The sequence below is a fragment of the Falco naumanni genome, chromosome 3, assembly GCF_017639655.2.
Source record: "Falco naumanni isolate bFalNau1 chromosome 3, bFalNau1.pat, whole genome shotgun sequence".
In the NCBI taxonomy this organism is placed as follows: domain Eukaryota; kingdom Metazoa; phylum Chordata; class Aves; order Falconiformes; family Falconidae; genus Falco; species Falco naumanni.
Window position 1 is genome coordinate 90,929,010 of NC_054056.1, and position 27,518 is coordinate 90,956,527.

The 27,518-nt window shown below is 43.1% G+C and overlaps 1 protein-coding gene and 1 long non-coding RNA gene across 3 annotated transcripts in view; both read right to left on the reverse strand.

The window, feature by feature from the left end:
* Window positions 1-6,027: 6,027 nt before the first annotated feature.
* On the reverse strand, window positions 6,028-13,202 carry LOC121084572. Its single transcript, XR_005826804.1, has 2 exons — window positions 9,000-13,202; window positions 6,028-6,444 (listed from the first exon to the last, which is right to left on the reverse strand). It is a non-coding gene; the product is annotated as an uncharacterized LOC121084572 (long non-coding RNA).
* A 1,178-nt stretch (window positions 13,203-14,380) lies between these two features.
* Window positions 14,381-27,518, reverse strand: part of RAD54B (RAD54 homolog B) — a 70,042-nt gene continuing 56,904 nt past the window's right edge. For both annotated transcript variants that reach the window (XM_040586201.1, XM_040586202.1), the window contains 8 exons: window positions 26,187-26,394; window positions 25,498-25,637; window positions 24,628-24,918; window positions 23,108-23,283; window positions 20,658-20,919; window positions 18,271-18,337; window positions 17,747-17,947; window positions 14,381-14,668 (listed from right to left, as the gene is read on the reverse strand). In XM_040586201.1, coding sequence (XP_040442135.1) covers window positions 14,451-14,668; window positions 17,747-17,947; window positions 18,271-18,337; window positions 20,658-20,919; window positions 23,108-23,283; window positions 24,628-24,918; window positions 25,498-25,637; window positions 26,187-26,394 — 1,563 coding nt within the window. In that variant the 3' untranslated portion in view covers window positions 14,381-14,450. The remainder of the gene's footprint in view (window positions 14,669-17,746; window positions 17,948-18,270; window positions 18,338-20,657; window positions 20,920-23,107; window positions 23,284-24,627; window positions 24,919-25,497; window positions 25,638-26,186; window positions 26,395-27,518) is intronic.

Here is a 27,518-nt window from a genome sequence, read left to right on the forward strand (position 1 = left end):
GTGATGGTGGCCTACCAAACAATTGATGGAAGTTGTTCTTCCTCAAGCTCGACCGCTCACAGCAGTGGTGGCAGTGGGAAGATGCTGTGGCAGGTTCTCGTGGGGACAGGGTGGGGTGTCAGAAAGCAGCAGCAAATAAGCCACCGCACTTGGACCAGGGTCTTGCTGGCAGCATCCCCAGGCAACCTCCGGGTCTGCAGCCACAGCCATGGTGTGCTGGGACAGCCCTCGGGAGCTGGGCTGGGCACAGGAGGCGGCTGCCTTCTCTCCAAGGCAGTGCAAAGATCAGAGCTTCTTATCAGCACAACTCACCGGCACAACTGTTGTTTGTTGCAGACCACGTACCAAACTCTTTACATCAGACACTGTAAGAACAAAGGGCCACATGTTTCCTGGCTTTGCAGATCATGTGGGGAGCTGGAGGGGGGGAGGAGAAGTGACTGAATATTGTCTGGTTGAAAGCAAGACATTACCCCTCCCCTCTGTCGTGCCCTGGGGCTGGCTGGAGTCCTCATGCCCTGACCCTGACCCAGCTGCAGCCTCTCGCTGGCCACGACCATAAGCAGGAAAGGTGCTCCCACAGCCAGGGGAGTGTCCAAGGAGCTCAGCACTGAGAGTTCGTTTCTCCCAGCAACTCATTTCCAGTCTAAGAGGAACACCTGTTCACTGTAACATCAAATCCTCCTTCCCAGCTCCTGGGTTTTTTTTGCTTCCTGACCTATTTCCTTGTATGTACCCTGTGACCAAAGTGCACCTTCTTCTAAGAGGTGCAGGTCACCATTTGGAGAGAAAAAGTTCCCATTGCAGATGTCCTGCAGGGCTCAGCAGAAGCCCATAGCGGCTTCAGACACAGCTCCTGCCAGGACGTGGCAGGCATTTCAGGTGGAGACGGCATGCCCTGGTACAGAGTATGGCAGCACCTCATGCCCAGGAAAGGCAGGAGCTACCTCTGCAGGGCATTCCAGCCAGATTGTTTATCTGAGGGGCCAAACCTCCCAACGAGTTCAAAATGCAGCAGGGACTGTAGTCCAGCAGCCACCACCTTTTGCTGGGATGAGAAGTGATGAAACCAGGGTGTGCCTGCAGCCAAGCCGCCAGCTGGGGTGTTCACAGGGCAGCAGGTCTCAGCAAATGACTGCACTGTGGGTTGGAGCATCCCCTCTCATGATTCAGCCCTTAGCCCTCACATCTCCCACGGGAGAAAATCTGCTGAGCGGCCACCCAGGGACCAACTGGGTCCCACCTGCAGACTGCTTGCAGGTAGTCTCCAGGCCAGCTTCAGACCTCAGGTTCAGAATCATAGAATCATTTAGGCTGGAAAAGACCTCTGAAAACATCAAGTCCAACCATTAACCCAGCACTGCCAAGTCCACCACTAAACCTCGTCCCTAAGCACCGCATCTACACATCTTTTAAACACTTCCGGGGGTGGTGATTCCATGACATCCCTGGGCAGCCTGTTCCAGTGTTTGACCACCCTTCCAGTGAAGAAATTTTTCTTGATATCCAATCTAAACCTCTCCTGGTGCAACTTGAGGCCATTTCCTCTTGTCCTCTCGCTTCTCATCTGGGAGAAGACATCGACCCCCACCTGCCTACAGCCTCCTCTCAGGCAGCTGTAGAGACAGATCAGGCCTCCCCTGAGCCTCCTCCTCTCCAGACTAAACACCCCCAGGTCCCTCAGCCGCTCCTCACAAGACCTGTGCTCCAGACCCTTCACCAGCCCCGTTGCCCTTCTCTGGACACGCTCCAGCACCTCAGTGTCACCACCCTCAGCCAACCCCAAAACAGGACCTGCTGCTGACAACTTCTGGTAGCAGTCAGGGGCTGGACATTTTGTAATTAATTTTAACTTGTCATTAGAACTGTTTGTTCATCAGTCACATTGTCAGAGACTGTTTAAAAGCTGTATTCATTCAAACATAAGCTCTCATCAGTCCCATCTTCAGGAAGCTCAGTAAGTTCTCCTGGGTCTGGGCAAAGCAGAGCAGCAAGTAGCTTTGGCTAATAATGAACAACCTCTGCAGGGGACTTCTGGTCACCAGAAGTTATCTGCCTGGCATACTGCAGAATGAAAGGGAATCGACACCCACTTTGATAGACAATTATCAGTAATGCCAGCATTTCCCCACATTTTGCCAGACTTTTCCCCATGGCCTTTCTCAGATGGTACTTCCCTGGTTCTCAGAAGCGCACTTCACATGTCACCACACTGGAATCAACCCAGCCAGGCTTGGCTTGGATGCTGTAACAATATGTCTTAGTGGAATGTATACTATTCACATGGTGAACCCCTCGAGGTGAAGCAGAAGCTGTCATATCTGAAGAGACAAAATGAGCAAGACACAGCAGTTTCAGATACCTTCCTTAGCAGGTCAGTCTTCTGTATGTTAGATTCTGTCCTGCCTGCAGCTGAGCACTCCTAAGGTACAACGGCTCACAGGCATCAGGGAAAAGCAGCTAGAGAATACCAGGCTTGCTTGAACTGGCTTTGAGCATATTCATGATTCACAAAAAAACCACAGGGCCAAACTTGAAGCATTGTTCTTCTCCTACTCAGTTCTTACCCAAAGATTTCAGGAGAAGTGTAGCCTGAAAGAAATTTTGTGTGTGGTCTCAAGATTTTATTGCCTAATTGTAATGCAGTAAGAACTAATTTTGTCCTATGGGGCTCTGACCCTCCCAAACAAAACGCCAAGATCCTGGATCCTAAGAGAATGATGCAAAGTGGCTGAATTTGGTATTGGATAGAGTTGGCACCTTCCATGGTCTTAACCACCAGTGAGGGCAGGTCTGAAGTTTACAATGGGTTGTGATGGAGCAACCTCTTTAAACTAATACCAGACATTGGAATTTAGAGAAATGCTCGGGCTGCCTTAAGTCACTTACAAGATCCTACTGTCTTCTGCTGGCCCTGGAAATGAAAAGAATAGAGAGTTCTACGCAGCCATTTCTGTTTTTCCCTCTAGGCTTATAAGCGAGTCCTGGAGAAGGGTGCCAGCACAAGCCAGATTTGCAGAGACGCAGGTGCCCTGGAACTCAGCATTATGGCACCAAGCCTTTTGGTGCCCCCCCCCGTGTTCAGAAACCATAGCCCTGAGTTAGGTGCACGGGCCCATTCTGCAACACCTGGGGAGCGCTCCATACCTCAGCTGGGGTCTGCAGATACTATCCTACAGCATCAGGAGAACGGCACAGGGGCATTCTCAGCCTCTTGATCGCAGTGTGAAGTCTTTGGCAACAAGACACCGACCTGAGAAGGCGCTTGGGGAGTTTACTGGTTCGGGCAGGCGTTTGGATGCTTCACAGCTCAGGCCGCAGCTGCAGGGTGGTTTCAGCACCCCGGGTTCGGGGGTGCCTATAGCAGCCCTGGGCAGCACGTAGGTACCCAGAGCCCTGGCTGCCCTAACCCGCACTGGGTTCCTCGGGCTGCCCGGTGCCCGCCGCAGCTTTGATCTACAAACTGTGGTCTTTTACGTCAGTCGCAGGCCGACACAGCTCGCCCTTTCTTTGCTGGAAGGTATAATCCCACCGCAACGCTCACGGCACAGCCGGTCCCCGGGCCGAGGCGCATCTCGCTGATTTCCGCACGGACCTGGCGACGTGCCTTACCCCTGCCTGCAAGCGACCGTCAGGCTCGCATCAGGGCTCCGCTGTGGCGAAGCCGCAGGCGCTCCCGGCGGACGGCGGTGATGCTACGCTACCCTCACGCCGAGGGGTCCCCGCGGCCCCAGCCCGTCCCTGGCCGCTCCCCGGGGCGGGCTCGGCAGCCCCCTCGCAGCCGGCACCCCCGGGCCGCGCCGCGCCGCCCGGCCCCGCCGTCCTGCGAGCCGCTGCTGCCACCCGCAGGTCACCCCCGCAGAAAACCGCTCTTGCTGCCTCGGCGGAGCGCTGAGTGAACCGAATGATGAAAAGCAAACGCAGCAAAGCAGCCGCGTGATAGGGTTCTTGCACCTTGCTGGCATGCGAGCATCGCTCGCCGTGGATGACTGAAGGTCCTTGATCTAAAACGCTCCGTGTAAGAGCAGAGGCAGCTCTGACACGAGCGGCACAGATGTAGGAGGACACCCAGGGCCGTGGTCCCATCACACCGCTGAGTTTCAGGTCCAGGAATGAGGCTGCAGCGCAGACCTTCAGGCAGGGAGCCGCACACGGTCCCTCTCCGCTGGGGGAAGCCTCTGCTCTCTGCTGCCCAAAATGCTGGGAGCCTGGCACGGCTGGGCACCGGCCGGGCAGCTGCATCGGCCACAGGAACACAAAGCTCAGCACAAACTGTGCCTGCCCCGGGAATGCGTTACCTGCAGGACTGCAGCTGTAAGAGGGAAACTGAAAACCAGAGCTGAAGAAGAAGCTGGCCTGAAGGCACCCTAATTCCCCACCTCCAAACCCCCAGGTAAATCCCCGGCTGGATTCTGACACTCGCCCCCTTACACTCCTCTTTCCCAGCAGTAACAGCGCATTTGCAGTTGGACACACAGCTGTGGCCCAGGCTGGAAAAGCGTGCTGCAGTGCTGCATCAGGCTATCCTCATTGCTTATTAACGAGTGCTTTATGCCACCATGCACCACCTCCATCAACTTGTACCAGCTGGGGTGCATAGGTCTCGACACGGCTGAGCTGAGAGAGCAACGAGCAGGAAAAACTGCCTGTGCTGTGAGGCAGGGTGCTGCTCTGAGGTGCTGCAGGGCTGCTGCGCTGCCGGAGGAAGAATCAGCTCAGCAGAGCAAACTTTGCTTCTGCCAGTCCTTTGTAGCCAGGGGGTTGTGTTTTACTGCCTAGGCAGTTACAGAAAAAACAGTTTGAAGGTGGGCAAAAATTTTGTTCTTATTGCTCTCCTGCCATACCTGTGATCTTTTCACCTCTGTGATACTTCTGTAATTCTCTTAGGGAGAGAAAAATAACTCAGTTGCCAGGGGACCACTTTTATTAGCACATATAAGTGCAGAACTAAATAAGCCATGTCGTGGGGGAAATTTTAGGTCCTCTTGACAATGTATGCTTAAGGCTACTGCTGGTGATATGGATTTTTCTTGGAAGCTTCTTTTTGGAGGTTGTTTGCGTGCTGAAGAAGGGAGCAAGCAGAAATTGCTTTCCAAACAAGTTTTGCTCCTAAGAGTGTCAGGGTCAGCAATATTTCCATCGCCAGCACGTTCTTCCCTCCTAATATTTTGTCTGTTGGATTCTGAGACCATCCTAGCTACCAGGGAAGAAACACTCTAGCATGGTCATTTCTGGGCTGCGTTTAGCTTTCAAACCAAAGTTGAGATCTCAGGACTTGCCACACTTTAGCAGTTTCTTAAAGAGCTTTTCAGGCCATTAAAGCTTGCAATGTCTGTGGGAGGGGAGATAACAGATTACTATTGCTTTTGAGTTATGTTTTTGTTTATTGTACAGCTGTGCAAAACAACACACATGGGGACTCAATGACTAGACAAAGAGTAGAGTCATTGCTAAAAGCAGCTTGAGGAAAGTTGGTGCTACAGTTTGAAGTGGCTCCCAGGTTTAGGTAAGCTTCCGCTGTTCATCTGCATGCCACAGGTTCCTTGGGTAATGATGGCTCCTCGGAGCTGCCATCAATAGTCAATAGAAGTCCTCATAACCCTTTCCAAGCTGCTGATTTCATACTGGTGGTTCTAAGTTTCCCTCCACAAAGCATTCCTAAATTCTTTCATCATATCAGATTTAAAAATCTCATTGTTCCTGAGCAGGTTCTGTTGTTCTATGTCCATCACAGATTTTAGATCCCAAGAAGCTTTTGAAGATAGTCAGTGACTGCTAGTCAGTCACAGACCTCACAGATACTCACTTTCTCCATACTCCTAACACAGCCCAGGACATCACTTACACTGGAAGGAGCCTTTGGGAGGTCATCTAGTCCAACCATCTACTCAGAGCAGGGCCAATTTCAACTTTAGAACTGGTTACTCAGGATTTTGTTCAGTTCAGTTTTGAAAACCCCTAAGGATGGAGTTTCCACAGCCTTCTGGGAGGTCTCTTTCAGTGTTAATATCTTTTGCTGTGATTTTGTCCTTTTTTTTTTAATATCCAATCGGAATTTTTCTTTCTGCAGTTCAGAACTGTCACCTCTTACCCTTTTGTTGTGCGCTTCTGATAAGAGTTCAGATCCATCTCCTCTCTAAGCCCCAGGTCAGATTTCTGACCTCCCCCTTCTACAGCCAAGTGTTACGCACAATTTGACTAATTTATCTTCGCACCACTGCCACTGCTATCAGATTAAGAGTTATTAACCACACTTATGAGGTGGATCATAGATACTAAAGACAGCAACTAAATGTCAAAGAAACTAAAAGTCAAGGACATTCACTAATTTGGAATGCATCACTAAGATAAAGAGTACCAGATTTTCAGGTATGTAGAAAGGACGAATTCTGCTCCCATCAGCTGCGGCTCAACTTCTTTCCAGATCGCTGTCCATCATCTTAGCTGGGGGAAGCAAGGAAAGAGAATATGTGCTCACGCAAGACTTCACTGTGATGCATATGTACAAGGCTGTTAAATATCCACAAGGCAACATTAATGCTGAACACCTACAGCTTGCAAAATATTATCTGTATCCTTTAAGGGGTCATGCTGCCAGGAAGGTTGCGAACCTCCTCATCTGGATCATACTTTTAAATTTTTAAGAGAATTCAGTGACTCTAAAAGCCTACAGATTAATTAGGAGGAAACGTTAACTTTATCAGTACCTTCATGGGTGTATTGGGTTTGCATGGCAAGATTTTGGTAGGGGGGGGGGGTGATATAGACACCCGGGTCTACAGGGGTGGCTTCTGTGAGAAGCTGCCAGAAGCTTCCACTGTGTCCAACAGACCCAATGCCAGTTGGCTCCAGGACGGACCCGCTGCTGGCCAAGGCTGAGCTACTCAGCAATGGTGGTAGCACCTCTGAGATAATGTTTAAGGGGGCAGGTGGGAACTGCAGCCAGAGAGGAGTGAGACTATGAGAGGAACAACCCTGCAGACACCCAGGTCAGTGCAGAAGAAGGGGGAGGAGTTGCTCCAGGCGCTGGAGCTGAGGTTCCCCTGTAGCCCACAGAGGTCCACAGTGGAGCAGATATCCACCTGCAGCCCATGGAGAACCCCACACCAGAGCATGTAGATGTGCCCTGAAGGAAGCTGTGGCCCTACGGAGAGCCAGGCAGGAGCAGGTTTACTGGCAGGACTTGTGACCCCATGGGGGACCCACGCTGGAGCAGCCTGTGCCTGGACTGCAGCCCGTGGGAAGCATGGACACGGGAGAAGTTCATGAAGAACTGCAGCCCATGGGAGGCACCCCATGCTGGAGCAGGGGAAGAGAGCAAGGAGCAAGGAGCGTTAGAGACAATGCGTGAACTGACCACGGCCCCCATTCCCCATCCCCTTGAGCTGCTCGGAGGGAGGAGGTAGAGGAATCAGGAGTGAATGGAGCCTGAGAAGAAGGGGGGGGGGGGGGGGCAAGGTGGTTTTAGATTTGTTCTTATTTCTTATTATCCTGATTTTGATTGGCAATACAGTAATTTCCACAAGTCAAGTCTGTTTGCCCATGATGATGATTGCTGAATGATCTCCCTGTCCTTATCGTGACCCATAAGCCTTTCATTATATTTTCCCTCCCCTGTCCAGGCGAGGAGGGGGAGTCCCAGAGCAGCTTTGGTGGGCACCTGGCATCCAGCCAGGGTCAACCAACCACAATGGGTATTTGCCAAAGAGCAGCAGAATGGTGAGACTTGAGAACCATGGGGCTCATTACAAGATCTGGAGGAAATCATTCTCCTTCCTTTCACCAAACTTGATGCTTCTTTTTAGTACTGGTATCTGGTTCCAACCTTGATTTCTTCACCACCTCATCCCCACCCATCCTGCTCACTCAGCGGGACCCCGTCTTAGCCTTTGTCTGCCCAGTCGCACACTCCCTCCTGCTTTTCCATCTCCTTGTCCCCCTAGGCCCCCTCCACTTCCTTTTCTCTCTCTCCGAGGGTCCTGATCTCATCGGTTTCCTTATCCCAGACCACCCTGGGTCTAGTTTTACTGCTCTGACCTGGTTATTTTTCCTCCTTGAGGTGGGTGGGATGTTGGTAGGCTGATTTAGCACACAGATGAGGCAGTTCCTTGCTGCATTTGTGCCCTGCCCAGCAGAAAGCGACTGGAAGCAGGAATTACAGGAAGAATCCCTTGAAACAGCCTGAGTCAGACTGCATTTAGTCACCCTGTGGGACGGTGGTGTATTCAGGGCCTGATCACAAGTAAACGCTCTGAGGGAACGCAGCTTGCTCAAACTGGTAAAACTTAGTAGTTCTGAGTCTCATACGAGCCTTGTGCGGAAGAAAGCAGGAGACATTTTAGCTGCTCAAAAGAAAGAAGTCTTTACCACACATATTCCTACTGCCTTTTTCTTGCAAATATTTAAAAACTGGTGCAGATTCTAAGGGAACAGTGAAAAATGTGCTAATACAGGAGTCCTGCCTTTTCCCCCCATCTCTTCCCACCTCTATTTTAAGTTCTAATCCAAAACACAAAGACAAGTAGGCATTTCAGCAGAAGGGTTTCCAGTTCTGAAATAAGGACAAAACAAACTGTTTTCTCCACTGCTTTCTCCTACCCACAGTCTGAGAATCGTAGAATTATTTAGATTGGAGAAGACCTTTGAGATCATCAAGCCCAACTGTTAGTCCAGCATTGCCAGGTCCACTGCTAAACCATGTCCCCAAGTGCCACATCTATCACATCTTTTAAATACCTCCAAGCATGGTGACTGATTAGCCGTTTTTGCTGAAGCTTTTGACCCAACACAAACATAGATCAGCTGGCAAGCAGGAAACTGATGCAGGGAAAATTTAGTCCGAACAGAAAAAGTTAACAAATGAAGGAGAAAAGTGCTGTATAGCGGGAAGTCCTGGCCAGCTTTAGCGTTAGGGAGTACTGCTAACCCCTTCTGTATTTGTAGTACACATATCAAATACAACATCAGCCTAAGCAACCTGCAAAGGTTCATCTACTTACCTCAATGATTTGGGCATCTAACCGAGATCCCAGGTCTGCAAGGTTTTGGGTAAGCCTTGACTCCTGCACAGAACTCAGTGTTTACACAATGAGAGTGCCGAGGCTCCTGTGTCCAAACCAGCTCTGGGACAGGACAAAAACCCCATGAAAGGCAACACTTTCCAGCTGGAGGGAGAAAATTTCAGGCTGTACTTCTATTGTTGAGCAGACTCCATCCCTCAGAAGGGACCTTGAAAAGTCAAGGGGCATGAGGGAACTCACCATTATGTGACATAACTCACACTCTAGAAAACTAAAGCCTGGGCCAAGGCACTCATAATGAAGAGAGGGAAAAGACCTTTGACTAATTGACATAAAACACCCAAAATGCTAGCTTGCAGGGGCACAGGCTTTTGTCACAGTAACTGATATTTTGCCTGTTTGGAAAGAAATTTTTAAGAGGAGAATGAAGAGCATATGTTGTCAAGTGGGTATAAATCAAACTAAGCAAACAAAGGAACACAGGGAGAACACGGGCTGATGTCAAGGCTAAGAGAGAAGAGGCTGGAAGCAGAGAAAGCCACAGATTCCTTTAGACAGATATATTTCCTTCAGATCAGCTTAGACTTCCACGCTGATGAAAAGCCAGGTGAAAGGTAGCAGCGACCAATGTACCTAACCAGGGAGGTTTCTAGCGGAACACCCGCAAGCTGGCTGCAGTGTTCAGTATTACTTACCTGGGTCCTGACGTGCGGTGCTCGTGCAGATACTGCCCCTCAAGAGTGGAAGGCTGCGTCATATGTTACAGCTCCTGTAAGTACCTGTGTCTACAAAAGGAGTCTTGCTTTTGTACCAAGTAATAGCACACAAGGCATTGTTAAAACCAGATTTCAGTTCAGCCTATTCTTCAGTTACTCCATAAAGCCAGAAGTGGTTTTCCTCATTGTTCTTTATAGCCTTCCCAGATCTTCTAGCCACAAACACATCATTTATTTAAGCCACACATAAACAACCATGCCTTACATCAACTTTTCATTCAATGGAAAGCACATGAAAGATCTACTTTCCTTCTGTGTGTTACTTGCCTGCAAGGGCTGGAGTCTCTCTTTGCAAATTCCTGGTGGTAACCCCAAGCAGTTGTCAAAGCTTGTTCCATATTTGGCATTTTAAGAAATTCCCATGGGTTTAATCCATTACAGAATCATTCAGTCACCATTTGGCACCTTTTTTGTACCAGATGACAAGTCAAAGTATTCCATGATCTCTGAGGAAGGCAGATCCTTAACCGAATTTGATGTCAATCTTTTGTCAGAATGCAAAATGTATTTACTGCAGTTGCCATACAAAATTGTGTGACACCCAAAGCTTGTTATATGGTTCCCTGTCTAACAATAAGTGGATAGAGTTATAATTCAGATTGATATTCTGCAAGTGAATGATGATACAGGGTCACCATCTCAATCACAAAAAAACCTGAGCCAAGATTGTTAAAAAGCTGAATCAACAAAAACAGTCATATGAAACCAGTTTAAAAAAACCCTTGCTGCAGTATACAGAAATAAATAAAACACCACCACCCCTTCTGCTTTTTAAAGTCAGGGCTGGTCTCAGTTGAGAACATGCAGTACACTTGTCTCTCTGGCAGTATGCCCTATACCAGAAGTAACAAATTTCTCCAAAACCCCCTCCTCCTAGCTAAGAGCTGGCAAGGAATACAATATTGATTGCTGAATCTGAGGGTGGAGGACAACCCTCCCTTCCCAGTGTGATTCAGCAACCTGCAGCAGCCATTCTAAGTAAGATTAGCAGACCATTCCTTAAGATTTTGAGCTCTTTTTCTGACAGGGTGAGCCCTCCTCTCCAAGCTTGCCAGCGCAAACCAGCTCAAATCAGTGTCATTCAAGGGGGGGGGGGCTACAACATGTCTCAGCTCAGATGGAGCACACCCTGACTTGATAACCTTCAACATCTCACACCTATCAAGGCACTGGATGTTTAGTTGGTACTGCACTTGCTGCTTGCTGCCTGAGGCATACCTTTATGCTGATTCTGTAGCAATAATAAATGTCAAATACCGGCAACATTTGCTTAGCATTCATTAAAAGAATACACCGCTTGCCATTGTGCTTACACCTGTAGTTTCTGCTGCTTTTCACGCTGCACTGAAGAAGCCACCATTTGAGACCTGTTGTTAGGCAGACTTGCCTTATTCCTTGGCATGGGTCCATAACAACTACCACTTGGTAGATGAATGCTTGCATCCTTCAAAAACACGAAAAGGCAACCAGGTACACTGATCAGCACCTTGTATTTCAAGCACTGCACTAGAACACAGCCATGGCTTAAACAGCCTTTGCCTGCCCCTTTCTGCACAGTAAAGTCTTGGATCTAGGATACTAGGAGTGATTGGTGGGACCGTGCAACATAAACTACATAGTGGTTTACAGCTGGCATCACTGTCAGTGAATCCAGAAGCCACATCTGAGACCATGTGCTAGGACCTGACATGTGCCTTTCAGCACCAGCCACCTTCCCCATCCTCTACAGTTCCACAATTAAGAAAAGAGGCAACGTAACCTTGTAGAGACATGAAATCCTCAATATACATTAGCACTCAACAGTCAGATTAGGGTAAATTCACCATAGGAACTTTTCCTAGTAGACATTTCTCACCTATGGGTGAAGAAATTCACATATCCACATGCCACACTCTGTATGAAAACACTGATTATTATACTCTGACTATGTGAGCAGGATCGACTAGTCTCATTTTGCAGGCTGCTGTAGACTACTGTAGGAGAATCACAGATGGCATAATAAATTAGAGCCAGTATTTATGCTTCCTGTATTTTCTACAACCTATTCTACCAGTGAGAGACATAATTTTCCAGGATACATCAAACTGCAGAATCAGATTTTCAATCTGCATCATGGGTAATGCCGCGTACAACCAAGAAGCACATGCATACTTCCATCATACCCAGACGTCATGAAGGATTATTGAAAGGTGTACATCTGGCTGGCTGGCCGGATGGATACTGGAAAAGCCTTCCACGAAGCATCACCATGCAGCTGCCACTGCCAGAGATCTGGGGCAGCTTGGCATAGCAGGACACAGACAGGGAATCACACAGAAGCTGTAACTGGCATTGTGCGTGTTTATATAGGTTGCTTTGGGCTTCTTAACCTTGAAGCAACATCACTTGGTGTGATAGCCTATCTGCCAGAAATCCCTCCCAGAGCAATGATCTGAGCCTGGATCACCTTCACACGTGCAGCAGTATGTGCCTAGAGGCTCATCTTCTCTGGCCTCCCGAGAACTCCATGGTGGTCCAGCACCAGCTTTTTTTTTTACTTATTTAAAAACTGCCAAAATAAAACTACTCTGGAGGCCAAACGATAAAAGGGCTTCTCTGCCAGACCTGTGTTCTGCCAGCATGCAGCTGTAGCTGTATTGTGTGAGGCAACACATGACATGACAGCAAGTAGGATTGCCTGAGAGCAGGACTCAACAGGTGAGGTGAGAAGGTCTGCTGAAATACCCCTGCAGGTATCTTCTGCCTTAGGCAGAGAGGATGAGACATGGCATGGTGTGGATCCTGGAGCAAAATTCCTTCTCTGATATGCCCAGGCTTCCTCAACGGCACTGCCAGCTGGTTTGCTCCAAACCAGAGTGGGCTCATGTGTGTTCGGTGGCAATGACCAGGTCCCACCAAAAAATCAGCGATGGGACCAAACTGGCATCTACTTGCAGATGTGAGAAACCACATATGAGATGAGCATCAGTAGAAGGCAGAGAATGCCTGCATGCCTCCTACAGACAGGGGCAGGTTCACAACTTACAGAATCTTATGGGCAGCACAGATCCAAGTATGATCAGTCTCAGATAATAATTAATTACAATAATCATTATTATGCAGATTGACTTAAATCTCTCTCTTGAGTTACAAAGCTGCAGGCAAACCTTGCCATTGCTAATGAAAATAAGCTGTGGGAACTGCAAGATATCAGACAGCCGTTGTCTAACAGTGAACAGGCACCACAGCAGCACAGCACCTGGCTAAGTGTGACCATCACACTCCACCATATACGAGGTGAAGAAGAGGCTCTTTAACAGCCAGCCTCAAATGTTAAGGATTAAACTCTGCCTATCAGCATAACTCTAATTGTTACCAAGAACATAATTTGCATGCCAAAAAGATGTTCGTAAAATGACTTTCTCAATCATTCTCTCACTTTGATCTTCATTATTTCCTGATGTCATTCAGCATTTAGGGTCAAATCAAACTCAAAAACCCTCTGAAATAAATGTGGATGGGGAAGAGATGTCAGTGCACATGGCTTTCAGTTCCCAAACCGCATCAAAATGCAAGGAAGATGTTTGATGATGGGTTAGGATGGGCTGTGAACCCAGTGACAGTCTAGGGAAAGAGAGCACTAACTGTTACAGAGAACAAACTAATTTTAACTGTTTTCTGAAAGCTGGTTGGGCTTTTAGCCATTGCTATCACATGCACCAAATATCAAAATGTTGTACATCATGCAGCACAATGCAGGATTACCACAGCAGAGCCCTGTTCTTGCTTCCCTCTTGGTCCTTCAAATTCTGTAATTTTGCAGTATTTCTGAAAATTATCCAACCTTCTGTTCTTCTGTGCCTTTCAAAGTACTTCACTTGAAAGCTGTAAACTGATTTCAAACTTTAGCACCTTCAAAGAAGAAACAAAATATAGTCATAAAATAATGCACCATGAAAACATTCTCAGTACTCCACTGTTTTGGAGAAGTGTCCTTTGAAGGAGTTAGCTAAACGTAGATAAGCCTGTACTCTGTACACCTGAGAAATGAAGTTTGTTTACTTTCCCAGATAAAAGCAACAGGATAGGAGAATTTCAGACTATTTTGACACAGTGTCGAGCTGTGGTCTTCAGTTTTTGGACCTTAGTGGCTATTGCTCAAAGTTTCATTAAACTGTAAGTTCAAGAGAACACCTACCTTGTTACAAAGCCGCAGTTATACAGATATGTAACTTTTCACTGTCAAAACAAAAATCCAGCCATAGTCTTGTTAACGCCGTATACTTGTATATAACATTGCCTAATATTATAAAATCTGGCTGAAGAGCTGCCAGCTTTACAAGCAATAAATCATTATGATCACATGAAAACTATAAAACAAAGTAGACATACACTGGAATGAGCATAAAACCAATCTTACTAATTATGATATCAAAGGAACAGAAGATCGGAAAGCAAAGTTAGTTTTAAAAATCTGTATTATAATTATAGTAAGTATGATTAACTTAGTAATAATTGTAACTTTATATAAACACCAGGAATCGCATTTACCCAGAAACCTCATGAGAAATACATAAAACCGGACTTGACAAAAAGAACAAAAGGTAACTGCACATCAGTTGTTTATTGTACCTGTGAGGAGGAGGATGCAAGTGGTAGGGAAAGACAAGTTTTATTAGGTGGGGGAAGTTGGATTGGTTACATTCTGGAAAACGAAAGAAACATTCTCTTTTATCCTTTCAAGGAAAGGATCAGCCAGAGTCTGATGTTGCGCAGAGAAATGTTTCCATTGCATCAGCTGTGACATGGAGAGCAGTTTCTTTGAATTAGACTTCTCATGGTTTTGTCCAAGCTGGCAACTTCTAGATACAGAAAACTTTTCTGAGGAAGGATCTAAAAAAACATGATGCAGTAGACTAATCAGAGAAAACTAATGCAGAAAATTCCAGTCTGAATCAATAAGCCAGTTGGTGATAACAAATGAGAGAAAAATAAAACAGCATGTACAATCCTTCTACATCAATGAAACCCAAACATATGTATCCATAGTAAGAGGGGAAATGTTTCTTGCTCATTGACTGAGTTTATCAAAATCACCATATGCTAGCATAAAGACAAATCCTTTTACACATGGATGGTAAAGGAAATTTTTTATCTGGTAATTCCCTTTCTTTGGTTTTCCTAATTCTGTGACATTTGGGCTGCTCCCATTCTTTAAGTAAATCTGAATTTAGAAGTACATTGCAGCAAGATTCACGCTAGCTTCTGTTTCCTCCCAGAGAAGTCATTCCAACCAGCTAAGAATAGTTTGAATAGCTATTTCATTGACTCAGCACACTAGAGCTGTGCACTCCGTACGTCCAGATTATGCCAAGTTGTTCAATATACAAAATATTGTATACTGTATATCACAGTAAGGAAAATACTATTGCTGTGGAGCACAAAGACAGGAATTCATTCAACAAAGGATCCTAAACCCCAGTACAGTACCATGTCATTGCAGGGTATGTCACATATTGCTGAATTCATGACTCATCTGATGCATGTGATAAATGAAGAAATTTTGGATATTTAAAAAAATGCATCACTGCTGTTACTGGTTTAAAAGCTGCTGTCAAATATTTCCATAACAGTGTTATGTGCTCGTTATGAAAGACCAGTGATATGAGCAACATGATGACTCAGAGCATGCTTGAGTTTAAGGTTTTGGAGAGCCCATAAAGACTCACATATGCAAGAGTTTCCTTTTGACTGACGTATGATGCACATTTGCACTAGACTTGAAACATATTCTTTTACTGGCCAGAAGAAAATTTAGAATAGATACTCTTATCAAGTCCTTACAGATTCTGCATTCCTAACTCCATAAATTAAACCACAATCAGGTAAAACAATAGGCTTACAGGTTTGTAGCTGATCTGAAAGCCAGCAGAATAACAAGAAACCCATCTGCATGACCCATGCACAGCTAATTTCTTCAAGACTCCTGTGGTTTCCTAAAGATGGTCCTAGTGTGAATGGACAACAGGAGCTTGGTCAAGAATATCCAGTCTCATTGGTATGTCTAATAGAGATCATCATGAAAAGTTCTTATATTGTGAAGTCTGTATTATATTCTTTGGTTCCTCTTTGGTTTATCTTTTGAATCCTACTTTCCAGAAACGGAGGAGACAAGTCAGTGAAAGTTCTTGGCTTTTTCTGTGCTCCAGTATCTATCCCCAGTAACCTGGAATCTGCTTCTTTGATGAAGTAATTTGACAGCCTTCTGTTCTTAGGAAAGGCAAAGAGACCAACTAGTGGTAGCTATATTCTGGGGTGATCAGACTGAAGACCATGACTCACAACAATATGACTAGGGAACAGATGAGCCAGTTTGCCTTCTCCTCTTTAGGAAACCAAACATTCCCCTCACTCTGCCTTTTCCACCACTCAAGTCTAAGAATGACCTTCAGATTTTTCCTTGATTTACAGCAAAAGGTTGTTCACTGGGACCAGGATATAATTACCCTTGAGGAAGTCCTGGTTACAGGATCCAAGAGACCAATGCTGTAGTCAAATTGATGGAACCAATATGTATTCAAAGCATAAGGTAAGCAGTTAAGAGTGTTAAGACAACTGCAAAATGCTAAGTAAAATTATATCCACCAGTGTTCTTCACAGGAGCAATACAAAATTTCTCTGCGTTTCTGCAGTCGAGGAGCTCTAACTGCTTTGCTGCACATCAGTGAGAAAATCTGGTTAACATTTAACACTAAACGTGCCTTTTCCACACAGATCCTGTAATAGCACCTAGGTAGAGTCTGGTAATATATTTTAGAACATCACTTACTCATGCAAAAACAGAAGGTCTAATTTTTCAGTCATTAAAGAAAGATACAAAGACAATGAAATCAGTATGTGGAGCAAGAATAAAGGAAAAAAGTAAAATTCTTACGGCTACAGAAGCACGGTGCTTTCACTAGCCAAGTTCTCCCTATTTTGGGTAGAATGAGCTAAGAAAGGAACACAACTCTAGCCTATTACCTGGAGACACGCAAACCATCAAGCAAAACAGCCTCATTGAATCTGTATTCCTTAATTTCTTGCCCATGTCTGTTAAGAATACACACTCTTGTACCCATTTGTTTGGTTCTTTTTATTGTGGTATCTGTGTGCATCTAGAAGGTATCACTATTGGTACCTCACTATTACAGCTGTAAATAGTGTACATCCATATTTCATGCCTGAAGGAAAGAAACATACCAGGGCAATAGACACTCTTTCCTTTAAGAAACTAGATGAGCTAAAAAAATTAGCATGGATAAGATGTAGACATAACCTATGATAATATTGTTTTTTTAATCCTGCTCCTAACTCAAACCTATATACCTGTATGCAGCAAGGTATTAAATTAATTTTGATATGCCAAAAGAACAAGAGACAGGTCCCTACAGAAAGGATTGATGTGAATATTTGCAACTTGGCATCACAGCTGCTAGGGGATCTTTCAGCATTTCTCAAATAACTATTTTAATCATCCTGCATCAGCTTTAGTTAATAACTGTGAAATGAAGGCTTATATTCAAAGATCTGGCATAGATCTTCATCTGGTATAGCTGTCCTTAGAGAAACAGCTTTTGAACTAGCCCTTGCCAGCTACTCATTACTGTGCTTGAAAATTTAGAAACAAAATACCATATAGTGTCATTTGGTTGTAACACATCACTAGTTGAGCTGGCCATAGCTAATTCAAGGAATTAAGATGCATGATACACAGATTTATTGTTTTTGCAAAGAATGAATCTTTTCTCCTCCTCATCTTGTGAAGGGCTCCTATGGATTAGAAAAATCAGCCAATATCTGCAAGATCCCATAATGAACATCATTACTTCAATCCTATTTTACTGAGCATCAGAGTTTTCTCCAGTGACAGACTATGTATTCAGAATGGATGTACTTCCTCAGCAATGGCCAGAGATAATGAAAACTCACTTTGATGGTCTTTCTTTCCCATACAGTCGCACTCAAGCAAGTCATGGGTAACACAGCTGGAATCTTCATGAAGAGTAAAGAGATTTTTAAGCTCCTCAGTGGAAAACCGGATGTTTTCAGATGTTTTGGAAAGGTCTACAACTGCCCCAGAAAGGTCTTGTTTGCTGATCTGTCTTTGATAAATCTTTTCTTCTATTGAGCCTGTATTGGAAGAAAAAAAAAAGAAAAAAGATATACTGGGATACTTTTTGACCAGTAATTGTCAAGAAGTCAAATCCTCTTCCTGGTAACAGTATTCATAGGAAATGCTAAACCTATATATAAACACTATTTTCAGTTATGCAAGTAAAAGTAAAGCAAAGGCAAATGAATCATTGTGATGTTTTTATTTTGACTGAATTCAGAACAAATTATATATATTTTTAAAGAATTAATTATTTCCACAAACACTCCCTCCCTCTCTTTTATGGACAACATTTCAATAGCTGTCTTACTCTAGGGTATGTTTGAGCACCATCTCTGACCTGTGGTTAGCAGTCTGTAGATATAGACAGCATGTTTCTGACCATCTCTCCACACTCTAGCCATTGCCTGAAGAAAGCAAAAAGATGAAGAGTATTAACAGCCTGCCATACAATGGTATTTCAACTACAACTTTTAGCCTCCACTAACTGCCAGTTCTGCTAGCTCATTCAAAAAGATGTTACTCAAAGCATTCCTCAATAACTGTCTTTATTTTTATAGAAATCTTCTGGTATTAGCTGTAAATAATTTTGAAAATATAATTTACTTTCTGCCATTTACACTACCCTTTCTTTCTGTGTACTATAGTAGGAAAGCAGGGGTTTCAGCTCTTTCCTGACAGAAATCCTCTCTCCATATCTGTTTCCCAAGCATAGCAACTGTTTAATATTTCAGAAATACTCATCATTCTCACTCAGCTCCAAAATTTTTTTTGCCACAATACATCTTAAAAATGACTTCTCCATGTCTTTTAAAATTGTAAAATTAGTGTTTACACCCCCTTTAATTCTTAAACGAAATGTAACCGAGTACTGTTACATGATTTTTTTTTCAAACACATAAGGGTTACACCTACATACTGGGTACAAGTACCCACAACATGGTTTGCAGTCTTTGGCAACCTGTAGCAATTCTGACTGATTTAGCAGACTGTGTTTCAAGTAACAAGACAAGTGATACATGAGGTACTAATTCACACTTGGAAGAGGAGCAGGGCCAAGTATCAGAACTTATTTCAGGTATTAAGCACACAGCATTACTCTACCATAAAAAGTTTTTTTACTGCATTTATAAAAAGATTCTTTTAATTGTTATTATTAAGGACAATTTTAACTGAGCATTCTTATGCCAGCTAAATAATCCCTTGAGTCCAACAGTGCCATTACAAGAATAGCACAGCACTGGCTTTGTTTTCTTTCTTTTGGCATCACTGCCATGTGATTTGCTCATTCTCTTAATTCTGATCAGAACCTCTCCCTTTTTCTCAGGTATTGCAAATTGACAGCAACATTTGCTATGAAGTTTAATCATGTTTTTGTTCTCTTTTTAGACACACAGCAATTTCCAGTTAAAAAGAGGTCAGGAGACAAAGGGGACAGATGACTCACTCCTCCAAAGAAATCAAAATTTAATCTTTTCATTCTTTACTGCAAGAGAGCTTCTAATGATCCCAATATATAGTATGAGAGAGAAATATTTCTTCTTTTCTTCTCAAAAAGACTTTTCCTTCAATATTGTACTTGTCCAGATGCAATGTGATAACTGGGTAGCAACAAGATGAGCCCAATGAGTGCTGGTGAATGGAGTTACATCCAGTTGGCAGCTGGTCACAAGTGCTGTCCCCTGGGGCTCAGTACTGGGGCCAGTCCTGCTTGATACCTTCATCAGTGATCTGGATGAGGGGATCGAGTGCACCCTCAGTGAATTGGCAGATGACACCAAGCTGGGTGGGAGTGTAGCTCTGCTGGAGGGCAGGAGGCTCTGCAGAGGGATCTGGGCAGGCTGGACCGATGGGCCGAGCCCAGTTGTAGGAGGTTCAACCAGGCTCAGTGCCGGGCCCTGCCCTCGGGTCACAGCAGCCCCAGGCAGCGCTGCAGGCTGGGGCAGAGCGGCTGGGAAGCTGCCTGGGGGAAAAGGACCCGGGGGAGCTGGTCAACAGCCAGCAGAACACGAGCCAGCAGTGTGCCCAGGTGGCCAAGAAGGCCAGTAGTATCCTGGCTTGTATCAGAAAGAGTGTGGCCAGCAGGACTAGGGCAGTGATCGTCCCCTGTACTTGGCACTGGTGAGGCCGCACCTCGAATCCTGGGTTCATGTTTGGGCCCCTCGCTGCAAGAGGGACGTTGAGGTGCTGGAGCGTGTCCAGAGAAGGGCAACGGAGCTGGTGAAGGGTCTGGAGCACAGGTCTTGTGAGGAGCGGCTGAGGGAGCTGGGGGTGTTTAGCCTGGAGAGGAGGAGGCTCAGGGGGGACCTTATGTCTCTCTACAGCTGCCTGAGAGGAGGCTGTAGGCAGGTGGGGGTCGGTCTCTTCTCCCAGGTAACAAGCAACAGGACAAGAGGAAATGGCCTCAAGTTACACCAGGGGAAGTTCAGATCGGATATTAGGAAAAATTTCTTCACTGGAAGGGTGGTCAAACACTGGAACAGGCTGCCCAGGGATGTCATGGAATCACCACCCCCGGAAGTGTTTAAAAGATGTGTAGATGCAGTGCTTAGGGACAAGGTTTAGTGGTGGACTTGGCAGTCCCAGGTTCACAGTTGGACTTGATGATCTTAAAGGTCTTTTTCAACCTAAATGATTCTATGATTCAACTTAAAGCCAGGCATTTCAAAGGCAGTCAAGAAATCATTATGCCCATCCCAACCCACATGTACAGAGTTGTTATCAGACCTGAATATCTGTAGCTGGATTCCAGTCGATATCATACAGGATCAAATGAGATGCTCCAACCAGATTCAGTCCTACTCCACCAGCCTTTGAACTCAGCAAAAAGACAAAAGCTGGACTGAATTTACTATTAAAGGTATCAACAATCTGTTGTCTCTGGGAGACAGGAGTATGTCCATCAAGCCTGGTATAAGAGTATCCATAACGTTTGCACATCTCTTGTAATACGTTTAATGTCTGAGTGTAATTGGATACAAGTACGACTCTGTCAAATAGTAAAACAAAGTTATCTTATCATCTTAGACCCTGGTAAAGTTAAAGTCATAAATAACAAATTACTGAAGACATCTAAGAAGGTAAAATTACAAGTCAAGCAAAAATTACACATCAACCTGAGGTTACTCATACTTCCTAAGAAATAAAACATCTTCTATTATTTGAAGCACATACGAGATCTGGATGCATTACACCTACTGTCAAGCATTCAAATGGTAAATAATGAATATTTTCCTTTGCAACAGAATTTGGCTTAATGCACAGTTGCAGAGATCCAGAACCATCCACAAAGACAGATTTTTTTTAAAAAAAATCTGTTTATACAAAATAGCTGTTGTTAAGACAGCATTTGCAGAGGGTAGTGCTAATAAATTATATATGGCTACTTACTGAAAAAGCTATTGTGAACTTCTGTATACAATCTCAGAAAATTCTAATAAACAAGATCATGAAAACAGTGACTCTTTCCTGCTTTTCATGACTGAAAAGAACTGGGATGAAGGAGAGTGAAAGATATCACAAACAATATAGTCTGGATTTTTGGTTTGGTTTGGTTTGGTTTTTAAAGCAAAATCAGTCTGATCCCTTACACTAATGACCAATACTTGCTGTTTTTTCTCTGAAATTTTGACTAAATCAGTTTAGAGATCTGCAAATCTAGAATTTCTGTCCTCCCAGATATTGAGGAGGATTCTACTGAGTGGACAAAGAAAGATCATTTTAATTAAGCCATAAATAAAATTATAAGAGCAATTTAGCATTTTCTGACAGATCTTATTTGGAGGTCTTTTATAATCTAAACTAAATGTAACCAATTTCATCACAGGTGATCCATTTTCAAAAATAATTTTGATTAAAAACAAATACAGAAGAACTAGACAAATAATTCCAGGGAAAATCTGATAAATCATTATTTTAAAATGTTTTAAAGTATTTTTATTGTTGCACTTCGCAACTGAACTGCATCCAAGACTTGGTGATATTTTTTGGTCAATCAACACCAAATTCACACCTTCATTTTCACTGAAAAATAGAACATGAACTTCAGAAGAGGACTGGATTTGAGTCTGTGTATTGCAAAAACTGTTTAGTACTAATGACAGCAGAGAAACAAAAGAAAAAGAAACATAAACAGCACTGAATTAAAGCAACCAAACTTTGAAAAGTGTAAAATAATGCCCCGACACCAGCTGTAACTCAGCAGCTCCTATAGCACTGATACAGGGAGAGGTGGTTTTATCCTGATAGTCCTGTTTCTTTTGATCTACAGGAAATAAGTTTGGTACATTTTGATATTTAGCTGTCATTGGTTTCAATGGGTGTTAAGCATACAAACGCCACCAATAGGCTCAACTTTCTGATTTGTAAAAAGAGAACATCTTCAAATTCCTTTAACATCAGTTTCAAGAGATCTAATGTTACTTCCCGCTACTGAATTACAGCATGTCCTATTTAAGCATCATTTTTTTTAAATAGAAGTTAAAAGCTAAATAGTTTTGGAATAGCTGGGCTTTAAGGCATGAGCCCATAAAAATGTTATCATGGGACAAAAGGTCATGTGCGATTTCCATGAATCAGCATTTGAACAGTAATTAACCATGTGCATCCTATTACCCCATGATAAACAGAGGTTTTCCTACATGTCAGTGGCATTTACCACAGGGAAATCAACAGCTGCTGTGCAAGTTCGTCTGTTGAGATTGCATACCCTGAACAGAAAATGCAGCAAGGACTGAGCAGTTAAACGTGATTAAAGAGGAAATAATTTATAATCTAGTAATTAAAAATATTTTAGTGCAATTTAAAATATTTAAGACATTAATACGTCTCCTCAAGGAGATATAAAGCATTGGAAAGCCTCTGCAAGTAAAGATAATATGTCATAGTACAGGGGCTGTAGCAAGCTATCTTACTTCCTGGAACTTGGTATGAAAAATTTAAGTATCTTTATCTGGAAAAAATATGAAGAGCATCTTTGAAAATGATGTCACCTGTAAATGCTAGTTTAGTAATTAAAAAGGAGGAGCCAGGAGTACAATGCATAAATATGCTTTGCACCTCTGCAAAAAGTTGCAATGCCTTTATTTTGAATATTACATCCCCATGCATTTGAAAAGCAAAATAATATCCAGAAGGTCACTCCCATTATCACCCTTTTACCTTTCTTTCACACTTGCCTTTCAGAAGAGTTGAGCTCATGTATTGCTGCTAACAACTTCACCAGCACCTGCAATTTTCCTGAGTCAGTTTCTGAGAAAGCGTCCAAAGTATAATTTTGTGGAAAAGCATCTATTAGACCTTCGTAGAGGCTGGACTCATCATGTTCACCAGACATAGGATCAGAGCTTTTTTCCTATTGAAAATTAAAAAAATTAAGTTCCGTAAACCCTCTAACATGTTTTGGGTTCTTTTAAATTTTGCTATATTTTTATTACAAAGACAAAAGGAGGTATCAAAAGCTGCCACAAAGTAGTGTATCATGTGAGCATGACAACGTCCCAATACTGGACTGAAAACAGAGTTTTAAAATACTGATAGTGTTTATTTTGTTTTATACCCTCAATCTATGATGTTGTTTGCAGCTCAGTAGAAAGCTGAAATACTTAAAATGGAAAAATACATTCTACTTATCTACTTAAACAACCACACAGATGTACGCCCACAGCAAAGCCTTATCTAAAACTTGGGACAGGGGACGGAACTCGATATTCTGTTTATTCTTTCTAAATCCCATAATACCTGATTACGGACCTTCACAGTCACTGACTCTTTTTAGCAAGATGCTAAAAGATTCAGTTATGCAACCAGAAATGAAGAAAAGCTAGCAAGTAAAAACAACAAAATAGAAGAAATACAGCTAATGTTTTGCTGTAATTTGAAAATAAATGTTTCACAGAGAAGAAAAAGCCAAAATACTCAAAAGCCAAAACCACAATGGCAGTAAATGACTTGCACATACAGTCTTTGCCATCCCTATGGGATGTCACGTATGACAAATTTCTAATGCTTATACTATGAAGTAAATGCAATGAACTTTACTTGGCAGTGTTGAAAGTTACACAGAGGTCTGTGCTGTGGACACTACTACAAAGTCACGCAGTAAGACTTCTAAAAAAGTTTTACATTTCCACCCACCTTACTTGGACTTTGACTAGCGGACATAGAAGTTAGTATTACCAGGTTCTAACTATCATCTTATTTACCTATAGGAATGAGATGTACAGTGTGACAGGATCCCAGGAGAAGTGGAAGTGCAGACATCTAGTACCACTGACACTCTGAGCCTGCAGCTCCCAGTGTCACTGAGCTTGAGAGAGTGAAATCATCATGGGGACAGGGAGATTTCAGAGGAACCAGCAGACAGAGCACACACAGTAATCTCTAGCTAACAGTGTTCTTTGTAAAATTCACATTTATATGTATTTTTACAATATTCAGAAAAAAGATTAACAGGAAAAATACATGAAGAACAAGAAAACACCATAAGGCAATAGGAAACTGGTGAGATACCTTCCCTGAATATATTCAGATTTCCTAACATTTGTTTTTGAAAGCAGATCTCCTAAAGCAAGTTGTATGTTAAAAAAGAGTATGGAAGTGACCTTAAGTAACACGCACATTGACTGTAACAGCTCTAGTAACCTTTGCCTGCTTGAAATAACTAATTGCAGGCACCCAGCCCCACACAAACAGATACCTTTATAGCTTTAAAGAGAAGACATGGATGATTGCAAAGTTTTTTCAAAGCTCCTATACATATTAGGTGAGGACTGCTTTCTAGACTGCCTTGTAGACAGGACCTAATAACTTGGGAACTAAGCAGTTTTCGATACAATTCAAGTTGCAGTTCTGTTGGTCGGCAGAAGATTATGCTCTCCTTTTTGGGGGGCAGAAATTTGTTTATAACCTCCTGTGTTCTTCTTAGAATAAAAAGTCCAGTGAGGCGTGTGAGTTCTGCTGCTCTTTTTTCTCCTAAATCCTTTTCCTCCTAAAAGAAAAAAAACACAAAATCATTGAAAATCTTGCATTTCATCACAATAATTTTCTGTATGATTTTAATCAGATATTTTAATAATGTTTTGAAAGTATGATACCACTTTCTGACATGGGACTGTAACAATCAATTCTTCTCCAGTTACTAATACTGCATTAGCTTAGCTCTAGGTCTGGTTTCTAAAGTCTTAAACAAAGGAAGGTTATGTCCCAGAAGATATGCAAGGATTCAATTATATTCTAGAATTTCCTGAGATGCAATAAAATCATACAGATTTTGTAGTACTGTGGAGAAACTAAGAATGAATAAAGTATAGTCACACGGGACTTTTGGGAATGCAAGGTGTTGGAAGAACAATTTCTGCCTGCTGATTAATAAGCAGCTAAAATGACACGATGTCAACATGTATGTATTCCTCCTGCTCCCTTTGGAGAACAAGTGAATTTATTTCAAATAGGAAGATGAAAAGCTTTTGCTGCTATTAGTAATCCTGAGCTTCATTTTATTCCATAGAAAGCAAATTTCACTGTCTATGAATTTTCTTCTATAACTGCAATTTATTTAATAATACACCTTTGTTGCTGAAGGTTCTCTAGATCTGACAATCGGTTCCTCATATATCTTTCTATATGTGGATAAAGAACCAAGTATTCCTGGATTCACAAACTCTATTAATGCAAAAAATTCTTGCAAGTCATTTTGGATTGGAGTACCTAGAAAGAAAAAAAAAGAAAAATTGCATTTGGTAACTTTTTCTTGAAACTGATAGAAGAACAATTGTTGAATACAGGGTTTAATGTTGAGACTGCATCTTGAAAACAGAAGTTTTGTTCGATGAGAATTACTCAGAGTTCTGAATTAATCTAAAACTTTATCATGATTAATAAGCTACTGTCCTCCTAATTAAACAGATTGCATATCTAATTGTTTTGACAAAGGAATTTAAAAAGCCATTGTTCTAAATGGATTTTATTACATAACTGCAAAGGTAAACAATGAGTTTGGGTAGAGTCCTGATTCCCTTACAGAAGTTGCCAGGCTCTTTGCCTGTCCCTGAAGATAGACAAATCTTGAATTTATCTAAAAGATTTGGAATTAATCTTGTTTTTACAAGACCCAAGATCTAATATTTCATCAACGCATTTAATACTCATTGCCAAAATGTATTCTGTGCTCCTGCCATACTTAGAATATCTTTTTCCTTTACCCCAACCTAGCACTATTAACATAGCAAAATATTAAAACTAACTACAGATACTAACCAGTGAGGATAATTCTCCTCTCACAAGACAAACTAGTGAGGGCTGCAGTTGTCTTAATAGAGCTATTTTTCAGACGATGTCCTTCATCACAGATTAGAAGGTTAAATTCTATAGCCTGAATTTGATCCAAAGATCGCAGTAGCATCTCATAACTGATTATCATAACTGAATAAAGTGGAGAACTGATGAATTCTTCTACTTTGTGGTCCTGCAGGCATAAAGGAAAATATGTATTACAATTATTTCTTTGGAGATCACTCATGACATTCCTTAAACAACCAGTGTCTATAGAAATTTTTTCTAGCATGACACAAGACATTTATTATCTCCTTCATGAGTTTGGATTATCAATTTTTCCTAATTTGCAAAGAAAATGTGGGATCTGATATAGCAATTCAGAGTTTTACCACCTCATTAAAAGAAAATGTATTATTCTTTCAGCCCTTCAAATCCTCTGAGACACATTACTGTGAAGGTGGAAAAGCACAGGTTCCCTGTAACAGCTTCCCAGTCCTGGAATTCAGGCAAGCTTCAAATGAATAATTAAAGCCAAGACAATGAAGAGACATGAGCAGCTGCTCTTATATTCATTTTGGGATCTCAAGCTGCAAGGGGCAGTAATGTGGTCCAGTAGGAAGTTACCACATTCTACCAAAATTCCTCTTGTTTTGATTTGAATACAATATTATACGAATATTGTGGAACCTACTGAATAGGTTTTAGGTTTTAGATTTTAGAATAGTAAGCTTCAGCTCGCTCAGAGCTCCATTGGGAGGGATTCTGTGGGAAGCTTCCATGGAGAATAAAGGAGATAAAGAGTACTGGGAGTTTTTCAAGAATGCTCTCCTGGAAGCACAAAAATAGTTGTCGTGGTTTAACCCCAACCAGCAACTAAGTACCACACAGACATTTGCTCACTCAATCCCCCCGGTAGGATGGGAAAGAGACTCAGGAAAAGGTAAAATCTGTGGGTTGAGATAAGAATAGTTTAATAATTGAAATAAAGTAATAATAAAAACAACAACAGTAACAACCATAATTGTAATGGACAGGGAGAGACAGGAACAAAAGTCGAAGTGAAAAAACCCCAAGCTGTGCACAATACAATTGCTCACCACCCACTGACCGATGCCCAGCCAGTCCCCAGGCAGCGATCAGTCCCTCCCAGCCAACTCCCCCCAGTTTATACACTGAGCTTGATGATCTGTGGTATGGAATATCCCTGTGGCTAGTTCGGGTCAGCTGCCCTGGCTCTGCTCCCTCCCGGCTCCTTGTGCACCTCCTCACAGGCAAAGCATGGGAAACCTGAAAAGTGCTAGATTGAGAGTAAGC